The sequence below is a fragment of the Elephantulus edwardii genome, unplaced genomic scaffold (assembly GCF_000299155.1).
Source record: "Elephantulus edwardii isolate Elephantulus edwardi_28Jun2011 unplaced genomic scaffold, EleEdw1.0 scaffold00268, whole genome shotgun sequence".
Taxonomy (NCBI): Eukaryota; Metazoa; Chordata; class Mammalia; order Macroscelidea; family Macroscelididae; genus Elephantulus; species Elephantulus edwardii.
In genome coordinates, this window is record NW_006400018.1 from 647624 (window position 1) to 661196 (window position 13573).

The window sequence follows — 13573 nt, forward strand, 5'->3', positions numbered from 1 at the left end:
AACTTCACCTGATATACTTTGGGCATGTTGCTAGGAGGTGTTATTCCTTGGGGAAGGACATGATGCAAGGAAGGATGGAGGGTCGGCGAAGGAGAAGAAGACCCTCAACCAGGTGGATTCACACAGTGACTGCTGCAATGGGCTACTGTGTATTAGGAAGTGAGAGGATGGAGCAGTGTGGAACAGGTTCAGATCTTTTGTTCATAGGGTTGCTATGATTCGTACTCTGCTTGATGGCACCTAACAACAACAGCAACCTATGGTTGACTGATTTTTTTGCAAGGAGACGAAATAAGATAAGTGGGAAAACAACAGCCTCTTTAACAAATGGAGCTGGCAACACTGGGCAACCATCTGCAGAAAACTTAAGCAAGACCCTCACCTCCACCATACACAAAAGCCAACTCAAAGTGGATGAGAGACAAAGTAAAACCAAAGACTAGGCGAGCTCTGGTGGCCTAGTGGCAAGAAGCTGCAACTGTAATCTCAGAGGTGCACGGTTCGCATCCACCAGATTCTCTGCTGGAGAAGGAAGAATGATTTCCTCCTGTACCAGTCAGATCTGATTTGACAGTACACACACAAAATAATGAAATAAAATAAATTTTTAAAAAACAAAAACAAAATAAAAAACACCAAAGGCTATAAAATCCATCTGAGATAAGCTAGGAACAACTCTAGAATTCCTAATTCACAGCATGGACAGACTTCCAAGTATAGTGCAAAACCTATAACCAGAAAAGAACCAACTAGAATAGGACCTTCTAAGAATCAAAATGGCATCTTCTCTTTTTAATATTTTTAATAGGTCTTTGTGGCATATCTGCCTAATGCAAATCCATCATTTCATTTCTTGGCTGCAAAGTTCACAGGTACTGATTGTGCGTCTAAGGAAAATGAAATTTTTGACAACCTCAAACTCTATTTTCTTCATTGATCATAATATTACTTATTTGGACCAATTAGGAAGATGGGTGTTTCTCATGTTGGGGTGCAATCTCCACCAAGGACTGTCATCTGAGCTGCAACAGTAAGTATTTTAAGTCCTCTTCGTTTTAATTAATTATATGGTGCTTTCTACACGACAGGCACTATAGTCAGACTGTTTTCGCCTTTAAAACCATGACTCTATGGTTGGGATCAGCCATATCACATAACACCATAAGGTCATCTGTATTCTTTATTGTGTATTATTTATATTGATGGACCATGATATCAAGATTGGAGACTGGAAGAAGACTAATGAACCTGTATAACACAGGTTGTTGACAAAACCCTGCTTGCTGAAACTGAGGAAGCCCTGAAGCACTTGCTGCAGAAGGTCAAGGACTATAGTCTTCAACATGGATTGAAGCTCAACAGTAAGAAGACAAAGATTCTCGCCATTGGACCAGTTGACAACACTATGTTAGATGGAGAAATGATTGAAGTTGTTAACAATTTTTTTTTATTAGCTCTTTTTTTATTATTATTAAATTTTATTAGTTTTAATGAACATTTACAGGGATTTTGGGTTTTCATTCCTTCATTGCTGCACCATTCTCTCTACCCTCCTCCCCAGTTTGTTCTTCTTCCCCGCCATCCGAATGTCTGTTTTAATTGTCCAATTGCCACAGTGCTTGTCAAAGTCAGTTCTGATTAATCTCCTTTGTCGGTGTGTTGAGGTTGTTAACAATTACAGCTTGCTTGGCTCCACAATAAACATTCTTGGCACCAGCAGTCAGAAAAATCAAAAGACAAATTGCACTGGGAAAGTCGGCCTTCAGGGACCTCTCCAAAGTGCTTAAGAGCAAGGTTACCTGATCCAGGCATGGTCTTTGCAATTACACGCTATGCATCAAGGAGCTGGACAATGACCAAGATGACAGAAGAAGAATCAATGCCTTTGAGTTGTGGTGTAAAAGAAAAATCTTGAACATACCATAAACCACCAAGCAAACAATAGGTCTGTATTGGAGAGAGCGTAAAACGAAGTTTCTCCTTGGAGGCTAGGATTTTGAAGCTTTATCTCACATATTTTGGGCACATGGCCAGGAGGGACCAGTCCTTGGAGAAAGACATTGTGTTTGGAAGGGTGTAGGGACAGTGCAGGAGAGGAAGACGCCGAATGAGATGAATTGATACAGTAGCTGGAGCAATGGGGGTAGGTGTGTTGGAATCAGTGAGCCTGGCTCAGGACAGTGCAGGATTCAGAGCTGCTGTACACAGGGTTGCTCTTAGTTGCAGGCAACTTGAAGGCACATGACAACAACAGCAGCAACATTATTTATTGTCTAAAGTGGGACACTTTTTAATGGCACATGAGGACATTTACTGGGAGGGATGACAGGACAAACCAAGGTATCCTGAACACGCAGAGTGATATAAGCATCTTCTATCTATAAAGAAGTTAGTACTTAACTCCAGCTACAGAAAGTAATTCGTAGAGATAATGGCCACAGGTTATACAACGGGTGTGGAGCACCGCCAGGATATGAATCCAAGTGCTCTGGCTCCAGGGCCTGTTCTCATCTCTGTTTACCTCTTCTGTTTGGATCTGGGACCTTTACATTGTGGTTTATGATGGGATCCTTGTGAGTTCAGCTGATTCCCACTTCCACACTGTGTGTCCTCTCGGTTGGTTTCTGGACCTGCCCTACAGTGTTCTGCTCGGGGCTCTTGTTTCCTGTCAACTCCCCACGTTGAGTGGTCTTGGCTTATCTTTCTGCTTGTTGACTCCTGATTCCACATCTTCTTGCCCCTTTTCCTGGCCCCTGACTGTGCAGGAGATTCTCACCACAGCCCTCCTTGCTTCTCTGCGTTGTTGTTATGTGCCGTCGAGTCACCTGCGACTCATAGTGACCCTATGTTCAACAGTCCTAAACCCTGCTCTGTCCTGGGTCAATCTCACTGTCTCTGACACACCCATCCCCATTACCCCAGTCATGGAGTCAATCCACCTCACAGAGGGTCTTCCTCTCCTGTGCTGTCCCTCCACCCTCCCAAGCATGATGTCCTTCTCCAAGGACAGGTCCCTTCTTGCAACATGTCCAAAGTATGTCAGATGAAGCTTCAGAATCTTTGCCTCCAAGGAGGTGCCTGGTTTAACCCTCTCCAGCATGAACCTGTTCCTTTACTTAGCAGTCCATAATATATTCAATACTCTTCTCCAGTACCACAGCTCAAAGGCATCAATTCTGCTTCTATCCTCCCTAGTCATTGTTCAACTCTCTGACACAGGTGCATCTTAGTTTCCAGAGTGACACCATTGCTCTTCAGTACTTTGGAGAGGTCCCTAACAGCAGACTTTCCCATCGCAATACATCTTTTAATTTCCTGGCTTCTGGTGCCAAGAGTGTTGACTGTGGAGCCAAGCCGACTAAAGCTGTGAACAATCTTAACCTGCACCACCCGTCTTGATGCTGCCAATTGGCTCAGTGGTGAGAATCTTTGTCTTCTTGATATTGAGCCTCATTCCATATCCATATTAAAGGCCTCAGTCTTTGACCTTCTGCAGCTAGTGCAGCAAGTTCCTCTTCAGGTTCAGCAAGCAGGGTCATGTCATCTGCTTATTATGCTCTCATGCCAACTCAGTGATACATTCTACATCACAGAAAGATTAAGTGATGAGAAAGAAGATATGTAGAGATGTATTGGATGGGGTGCACAAATTTCAAGGTACACTCCTATGCATAATGGTCGTTTTTCCAGAAATTTCCTGTAAAGGGTTAAACCAGGCTACTCCTTGGAGGCAAGGATCCTGAGGCTTCGTCTAACATACTTTGGAAATGTTGTAAGGAAGGACTGGTCCTTGGAGAGGGACATCATGCTTGGGAGAGTGGAGGGACAGTGCGAGAGGGGAAGACCCTCTATGAGGTGGATTGATTCAGTGACTGGAGTAATCAGGATGGGTGTTGTCGGAGACAGTGCAATTGGCACAGGACAGAGCAGAGTTTAGGGCTGTTGTACATAGGGTTGCTATGAATCTCAAGTGACTTGACGGCACATAACAACAAGAACAAGTGTCTGCTTCAGTTGAGGTGGAGGGCTACAGGGCACTAGTATTTCGTGAGTACTGGATGAAACAACATTGCACACATGAAAATAGATCTATACTCATCACAGATCCACCCCCCACCCCCCACATCTCGCACATGGCGAGTACCCTGCAAGGCTGGGCAGCAGGAGCTGGTAGGGATCCTTGAGCCATGAGGTCCCAGAAGCCAAAACAGAATGCTTTTAATTTAAAAAAGAAACAAAACTCAAATATTTTTTAAAAATTTTATTTTATTTATTTATTGTGCGTGTACCGTCAAATCAGGTCTGACTGGTACAGGAGGGAAATTTTCCCTCCTTCTCCGGCAGAGCATCTGGTGGATTTGAACAGTGCACCTCTGGGATTGCAGTACAGCAACTCAAATCTTTATAACTGCCCGTCTGCTCTTCACTCTACTTACACACAACCCTTGTGGAAGGAAGGTGTGGTAGTGGTGACACGAGGAGGTTGCTCTGTGCAGATGAACCGCTGGGCACATGAATCTATTGGCTAGAGGTGTACATGGACCCAGCAAATGCAAACTAGAGTTGCCTTTTCTCCCAGCTTGCATCTTCCAGTGGTCTTTGGCAACTCCTCAGCAGCTCATGGAGGACAGGGCAGGGCCAGGCCGAGCTCCTCCTGCCTGCTGGAGCCGCTGCCAGGCATGCGTGCAGATGGGGGGGCTCCTGGGCAGAAGTGTCCCCTCTACCCAGTTCCAGGACCCCCAGGCATTTTCACTCTCATGGCAGCAGCTTCACTGGGACACTGTTTGCACATCTCCCAGAAACTGCAGCTCCTCTGGTCACCACCATCACCCCGGCACAACGCCACTGCGGCCACATGGCCATGTAGCCAACTCCACAGCAAAGAGTCCATATACCCAACGTTTCCCCCTGCATAGCCCCCTGTGTCCACGTGATCTCCAACCCAAGTGCAAATGGTTTGTACATCTCCCCTCAGCGAGCGAAGTGCCCAGCATTGCCCTGCCCTCGAAGATTTCTTTTAGAGTGAGAGTATCACTGAAAACATCATAAAGGAAGAGACCCTGATTAAAAAAAATGGTCAGCTGACCATAGAGGGCAAGGATACTGAGACAGAGGGCAATCATCTATCCAGACACGAGGGAATGAAGCACTGTGATGCCTCAGGTTATGAGCAGTCAGCGTATGTCTGTGAGAGAAGGCTGGTGAAGATCTGACAGCTCTGCTGACATAGTGCAGACAGAACTGCGCTGCTAAACTAAAGGCCGCGCTTCTCTGGTCAAATCGCCAGTGGCTCCGTAGGAGAACGATGAGCAATCTCCTCCCACAGGGTGAACAGTTAGCTGTTAGCTTGTTCCTACTCAACAGCACTTCATTTTTTGTTGGTTTGTTAGTTTTGTGGAAATAGTTGCCATTGCACCATCTCTTGATAGAGAAACTCATATGCTGTAGTTATGAATTCAGAAAAAAAAATTAGTCATAAATCCAAAAAAAAGAAACAGTCTTGGAACTTTGAGGCAATTCGTGACTCAATTCTCTACCAATTATTCCACACTGGGTTTTTGAAAGCTTTGAAAGAGCTCTAATAATATACCTTTCTGTCTACCAGTTAAAGACATCATTGCTTCTCGGTACTCTGGAAAGATCCCTCATAGCAGAGTTCCCCAGTGTAATTCATCTTTTGATTTCCTGAATGTTGGTGCCAAGATTGTTGATTATGGAGCCAGCAAGCTTTAATTGTTAACAATGTCAATCTCTTCTCCATCTATCATTGTGCTCCTGACATAGACCATCATGGTCTTCATAATTACTTGCTCTGCTTCAGAGAGCTGGACAGTGACTAAGGGTGACAGAGGAAGAATCGATGTCTTTGAGTTGTGGTGCTGGAGAAGAGTCTTGAACATACCATGGACAGCCAGGAGAATAAATAAGTCTGTCTTGGAGAGGGTAAAACCAAGTTTCTCCTTGGAGGCTAGGATTTGAAGCTCCATTTCACATACATTGGGCACATGGCCAGGAGGGACCAGACCTTGGAGAAGGACATGATGCTTGCAATGGTGAATGGACAATGCAAGAGAGGAAGACCCACATGAGATGGACTGATATAGTAACCGGGGTAATAAGGGTAAGTGTGTTTGTGTCAGAGAGAGCGGCTCAGGACAGGGCAGGTTTCAGAGCTGTTGTATATAGGGTAGATGTCACTGGCAACTCAATGGCACATAACAACAACAACAACAGCTAGTCAAAGAGTGTAAATGGAATGCACTGAAACATACTCAGTGTATTGAAATGTTTGTCAGAAGTAGATAGTGTGGAGTTAGAAGAGGACTGTGACCAGTAAATAAACAAAGGCATGTTTAACTAATAAACACAGTCAGCACCTTAAACCACTCAGCCATTTTGACATAGGAAAACCTGAAGAATGACTGACTGACAAAGGCTTCGATAACAGGAATCCCTGCATGCCTGTAACAAAAGCCTCGTTAAGGAGGCTGAGTAAACATTAGGCGCAAGTCTCTTCTAAATCCACTGGTAACTGTTTATCCTCTTGAGAAAATGTACTCCCTACTGTAACGGCTACTATCTGTTTTATGGCATACTGCTAACCATTTGAAGATTTTTGCTTAAAAATTTCGGTTATGCTGAATAAAGTCACTTAAGATTCTTGAAGTCTTTCATCCATTGCTCCCCAACTATGTATCTTTTCTCAAGTATCTCTGATTCCTCACTCTTGGACCTGTTGTAGCTCTGGAATCTCCCAGGTGGTATTTCCAGTGCACATAGTTGCTGATTTTATAAAAATACAAACGTATTTGTAACGTATTGGTGAATGTATAATTATCACAAACCATTTTCTCTAGCAAGAGATAGTTCAAATTTGACTCTGACCATTTAAAAACCAACAAATTGCTCAGTAGCTGCCCCTCCTTTGAGTTTATGAGGCTGAGAATCACATGGGAGGAGATTGCTCCTCTTTCTCCCTTGTTGCTATTGGCGAGTTCAAACCCCCAGAGAAGCACGGGCTTTGGGTTAGCTGTGCGAGTCCCCAGGGACTGTGCCACCAGCACTGCCATAGAGGGAGGCTTTAGGATGACAAATGACAGCACAGACATGAGGAATGAATTCTGAAAAAGAGAAAGGCCAGGCAGAGGTCCCCGCACCTTGGGACTGTGAAGGACCCCTTCCTTAGCTTTCCCATGGGTTTTGTTTAGTTTAAACCAACAATGAAAAAATTCCTATCTCATGAGGCTCTATTATCCTTTTATGTATGTGTGTCAACATAACAATGGGTAAGATTAATTCTTAAACCAAGGGCAGGATGATTCCCAAGTTCAGACACTGTATCCTCTCTGGTGGGAGGCTGGGCAGAACCTTGCAGAGGACGCCCGCTCCAGCCTGAACTCTGATCTCAGCTGTGGCCCGGCTATCATGTCAAGCTATCCACAACAAACAGTCCTCTCGGTAGAAGCATTAAAGACTCGTGCTTTCTAGGCTTTTTAGAGGAACAAGGTCATGTTTTCATTGCCAGACGCTCTCTTTAGCAATGACTCGGAGGGAAATGCCAGAGAGGCAATTTCAGAGACACGAAGACCATTTGGGAGACTTGGAGCTTAGCAGGATGTCTGGGGAAATAGAAAGAGACATGCAGATGTGGTGCAGTGGGAGTGAGGGAGACAGAATTGAGTGCAATGTCATATGTGTGAGAGGAGAACAAAGACAGGTTTTCCTGACCAGGTGATTCATGTGTTTTTGGAGGGGGGCAGGGGTGTGCTGGGAGGATTATTAGCCTTCAAAGGGGGCTAAGCGGAAGGAAACATAAGTTTCAATAGAGGAGGGCTTTTTCTCAGTTTTGGCAAACTGAGAAGTGATTGTGAATTGCTTGAATAGAATTGTCCAGTTGACTTCTAGATAACTTATTTCCAGAGTGCATGAGAGAAGTTACAATGTTAACATTAGGCTAAGATGTTGGTGAATGCTGTAGACATGCATGACTCAAGCAGTGGGGTTAAAAAAAAGTGCACACTGAATTTTTTAACCCTAGAGATTCACTAAACATGTTTAAGTAGATGGAATGTGCTTTATGCTGGGCATGGTGTATGAGAGTGAATGAATTTTTATAGGAGTCAAACTACAGTGAAGGGGTGAGAACCAAATATTTAGATAATGGTCCGATGAGGACATAATAAATGGCATTCGTGTTACCGCTTATGAGCCACATGGGTGGATTATCCCTAATATCAGGATAAAAGTAGGAATATTTACATTGCGTTTTATCTTTAATCATCGTTTTTACTTTCCGCTCTCCAAATGAACATACTCAGATAACAGCTCTTGTGATCCTCAAGGATCAAACTGTCACAGGGAATGAAACTTGGGCCTCAAAAAATGTTCTATTACTCACACCACACGACTACTCTATAACTAAACCAACACCAAGTGAAGCCGGAAACTGCAGGAAAATGACAAGGCAACCACAAGATTACACTGCAAGGAATTTATTAAAGCAAGACGTTGAAACCTCTACATTTTCCAGTGAAGATCAGCTAAGCACAGAAGGCGAGACGCAGCTTTGGATAACATGCTTTCTCCATCTAGAGAACACATTTTGCAACAACTTTTGCCTAAAAAAAGACAAAAACAAACACTCAAAAAGAAAACAAGGTGAAGTCAATCAAAGAGTCTTTAAGTGAAGGAACCCCCACCCCCGTCCCCAGTGATGACCCCCCCCTTCAGGAAGTTGCTCCTGTGCTGGTGGGCAGCTGTGGCGTCGGCCCTTCACTGTCACTGCATGGGACCCTGCTCGACTCCTTCTCAGGACACTGAGGGGAATATGACTCCCAGGGAGATGACCTGAGAGGAAAGGACACAGCCAGAGGCTCTGTGGAGTTTTAGTTTAGATCAGCTGCTGTTTCTGGAGCTTCTATTCTATGCCCATGGACCATGTGCTAATATGTGAGCAGCAAAGCAGGTGCCTTCACACACCAGAGTAGCAAGCTGACCTCCTTGTTGTCTGAGAAGCTAATCAAAATCATAACAAAAGAAATTACCACCACTTTTGAAATGAGTGCTTTTTCCCAAATAGACAGCTCATTGGCGCACTGTTTCACTTGTAGCTTAGCTTTGATATCTTCAGGGGGTACTTTATAAAATTGAAGGTACAATTTGTAGGTAAAATCTGGTTCCGTTAAGAACTTGGTTGCTTCTAGAACAGCCAGTGGACAAGCTATTGCATTAGCTGGAGTCGGGGTTAAACCGGGTAAAGGGAAGGGAAAGAAATAAAATTCATGTTAGGAAAGCAAATTTTCTTAGCAACAGTTTTAAAAAAAATCTTACAACTGTACAATAGCTAAAGATTTCATAATCCAATCCCATGAGTGTATTGTTGAAAAAGAAGACTTGACAGTTTCTGATTTGTTCATGATCACACAGCAAGTTGCTAGAACAGGAAAACCATTTTCTGGACCTAGTTAGAGGTTTTTAAAACACATGCTCACGGCTTTCTGAGACGGCTCAAGTTTGCTACAATTTTTATAGCCTACATCTGAAAAAAAAATAATGTATCCCTATGAATAAAATGCTTCCCTTTTTTGCCTAAGACACTGGGTAAAGAGGGAGTTTGGGTTAACTGAATTTTAGTGAATGGTAGACTCAAAGATCTTACTAGAAGCCAGAGAAAGAAAAGTAATACCTGGGGAATTGAATCTTAAGTAAAATTAAATGTTGAAAGGTAATGTTTTGAGAGAAAAATCAGGGATTTAGTAATATGTTATTGAGTAAAGACAGAGAAAAACATAATTATCTGTGAAATTAGCACATCATATTAAGTCTTTAATTCTGTAGGGACTGTTAAAGAACCCAGAGGAGAAAGAAGAGCTCATTATTGCCACCACTGGCAAGTGTGTGGAGACCTGAAAGAACCACTTTTCCATTTCTGGATTCCCCATTCCCCCAAGTCTGGCCCAACCACTCACTGTCCAATAAAGACCCCACCAGCCTTCCATCCACCCCTGTGGAGATTGTTGTAGTTATTGTATGTGCCATCAAGTTGTGTGCGACTCATAGTGACCCTATGTGTAACAGCCCTAAACCCTGCTCTATCCTGTGCCAATCTTATTGTGTCTGACACAACTACCCTCATTACCCCAGTCACTGAATCAATTCATTTCATTGAGGGCCTTCCTCTCTTGCACTGTCCCTCCACCCTTGCAAGTATGATGTCCCTCTCCAAGGGCTGGTCCTTCCTTGCAACATGCCCGATGTCAGAAGAAGCTTCAGAATCCTTGCCTCCAAGGAGCAGCCGGGGTTCCCCCTCTCTAAGATGAAACTGTTTGTTCTCCAACAGTCCATGGTATATTCAATACTCTTCTCCAGCACCAAAGTTCAAATAACAGGAAGCTGTACAATGACTAGGGATGATAGAAGGAGAATTGATGCCTTGAGCTGTGGTTCTCTGTAGATGACCTACCTCAAATCATCTAAAGAACTTGGATTATAAGGTCATGGGTAAAAAGAGAAGTGAATGTGGTTCAGCAAGTTGGATTTCAGTGAAAACATTTAAGGACACTTGGATCCATTTCCAGAGCATGGAAGATAGGCCAAAGTATTTCACTTGCTGCAACTGATGAAGACATGAAGCTCTTGTTGCAGATGGTCAAAGACTATAATCTTCAATATCGATTGAAGCTCAACATCAAGAAGACAAAGATTCTCACCATTGGGCCAGCTGGCAGCACCATGATGTATGAAGAAGAGACTGAGGTTGTTAACAATAGCAGCTTGCTCGGCTCCACAATCAACACTCATGGCACCAGCAGTCAGAAAATCACAAGACAGATTTTTTTGAGTGTGTACCATCAGATCAGATCTTACTGGTACAGGAGGAGAATGTCCCTCCTTCTCCAGCATTCAAACCAAATTCAAACCGAATTCCCCTAGTCTTTAAGTCAATCCATCTCATTGAGGGTCTTCCTCTCTTGCATTGTCCCTCCACCCTCCCAAGCATGTCCCTCTCCATGCCCAAAGTATGTCAGATGAAGTTTTAGAACCCTTGCCTCCAAGGAAAAGCCTGGTTTCACCCTCTCCAGGACAAACCTGTTTGTTCTCCCAGCATTCCATGGTATATTTAATGATCTTCTCCAGCACCAGAGTTCAAAAGCATTAATTCTCTTTCTATCATCCCTAGTCGTTGTCCAGTTTTCTAATAAATAGCATGTAACTGTGAAGGCCATGGCCTGGATCAGGCACACCTTAGTCTCCAGACTGATATCATTGCTCTTCAGTACTCTGCAGCCATCCCTGACAGGCTGTCCTAATGCAATTTGTCTTTTGATTTCCTGGCAGCTGGTACTAAGAGTATTGATCGCAAGCTTTCTGTAGATGGATGGATTTACTTCTGGATTCCTAATTCCATTCTTTGACAAAGAGATAAAACTCATTAAAGGGGGAAAAGAGTCTCTAACAAATAGTGCTGGAAAAACTGGACATCTAGCTGCAGAATATTGAAAGGAGATAAATATCTAACATCACATACAAAACTAACTCAAGATATGTCAAGGGTCCAGGATTACTTGGGAATAATACTCACCTTCAGAGCAGAAAACGGCCAAGGTGATCAACAGGAAAGAGATGGACAGCTTCATGGTGGCTTCTTTTGCCTTTACCTTTTGCAAAGGATGATCTCAGGAGCCTGAAGAGTGGGGCTATTTATACGCAGTGAGCCTCCCTGGCTCTGAGCACACACACAGGTGACAGGTCACATGGTTTGGCTTCCAGCACTGCCATTCTCACTGAGGATGTCTGCCAGACACCTGTGTCACACAGCCCCACTTCTCTGTCTTCCTTCTTAGAGCAGGTTCAGTGAGAACAGCGCCATGGGAACTTGGCTTCGCACTTTCAGATGAGTGTTCAGGGACCTGCAGGAATGTTATTTGGTCCCTCAGTTTGTTCTCTGAGCCCTGTGACTATTATTTCTTTGTACATTGTGACAGTACTGAAGAACAGGTGGTTTCTGTCGGATTTGCAGATCCTAGGCTCTTGGGGAAACTGGCAAGCTACCCTCTGATAAGGGGAGAGCAAACATATAAAACTCTTTTCTCTTTAGCATGTTTGAGAGGTCCTTTGCAGTATAGGTTTGTTGTTTTTTGGTTTTTTTTTAAGAGATTCAGTTCTTCATCATATCATAGGATGATATAACTCTCCCTCCCTGTACCCACAGAGCTTCTAAAGTGTTAAGTGGCCAGGCTCTCATCAGTGGTAAGGAGGACTCTCTCACCCTATTGGGATCTAGGCAGGTTAGATGACGATAATAAAGAGAACAAGAACTGTAATGAGTGAGCATCTTCCCCTATCACACTGAAGTAAAGACTGTAGCTTAAGATCTACCTTTGTTGCCTTGAGAAAATATAATTTTTGTTGGGAGATGAAGTCGTCCCATCCAAAGCAATGAACTCACCGCCTGTCGATCTCTTGTTGAACCACCACACTCCATGTGACTCAAGAAGAATTTTTTTTATCATCAGAAATGGGCAGTTGGAGGGACAATACACGGTGAAGTGTTGGTTAGACATCCTCATTCATTCCTTAATTACATTCCTCAATGGCAATTGATCTTATGAAATAAAACACTATGAATGATTGTCTAAAAAGTCAATATGATTTCTAACCCTTCACTCAAGTAGAACAATAATAATAAATAAATCAACTACTCATTTAAAAACAAATCCTTATAAAAGGAGTCACAGTCTTGGCCAAAGGTCCCTATTCTCAGTTGTACAAAGGAAAAAGGTGGAAAATTTTTTAAAAGCCAAAGTTGCTCTGTAGAGTCAAATTGAGGAGGCCTGATGAGCAGCAAAGCCCGAGAATGACTGCTATGAACTAGGGATTTTTATTAATCGATTTACCAGTGAACAAACTGGCAGAATGTTGGTTAAGTCCATTGGAGAGCAACAGTGGGGCTCAGTTAAATCGCTTGGGATGATGGAGGAGACCTCAGACTCACTCAGCTCCTCTGCCTCACCCCAAAAAGCCAGATGCTATGCTCATGAAGATTGCAGACTCTCTGACTCTAAACCAAAGCTTACTGCATGTTAGAGTTTAGGAATATTACTTCCTTTATGTGGATTATGTTTTCACATCCAAAAGGGAGGGGAGGAAGCAGATGGGAAGGATCTGGGGAAAAAGATAGGGTGATGGGCAAGGCCCATCATAAAATTAATTTTATAAAACATAATGCGTGAGAATGATTATATGAAACATAACGTGAATGAAGAATAGTGTGAATTATTACTAGAATCGTATGAAACACAATGTATATAAACTTCGTAAGCAAATGAATTTTTTAAAAAGAATGTAAAACTGAATGTACATGAATAATTGTATGGAACACAATTTAAATGAAAGATTGTATAAAACACAATGTATATGAATGAAATACAATGTAAAGAAATTGTTATTATATAAACACAAACAAAAAAGAATTGTTGTTGTTGTTGTTGTTGTTGTTGTTATGTGCCGTCGAGTCGTTTTCGACTCATAGCGACCCTATGCACAACAGCCCTAAACCGTGCTCTATCCTGCG

At 43.1% G+C, this 13573-nt stretch overlaps 1 protein-coding gene across 1 annotated transcript; it reads right to left on the reverse strand.

Moving 5' to 3' along the window:
• Nucleotides 1–8808: 8808 nt before the first annotated feature.
• On the reverse strand, nucleotides 8809–11636 carry LOC102863610 (secretoglobin family 1D member-like). Its single transcript, XM_006899870.1, has 3 exons — nucleotides 11582–11636; nucleotides 9045–9232; nucleotides 8809–8847 (listed from the first exon to the last, which is right to left on the reverse strand). The coding sequence occupies exons 1-3, from the start codon at nucleotides 11634–11636 to the stop codon at nucleotides 8809–8811; spliced, it is 282 nt and encodes a 93-aa protein (XP_006899932.1).
• Nucleotides 11637–13573: the final 1937 nt, after the last annotated feature.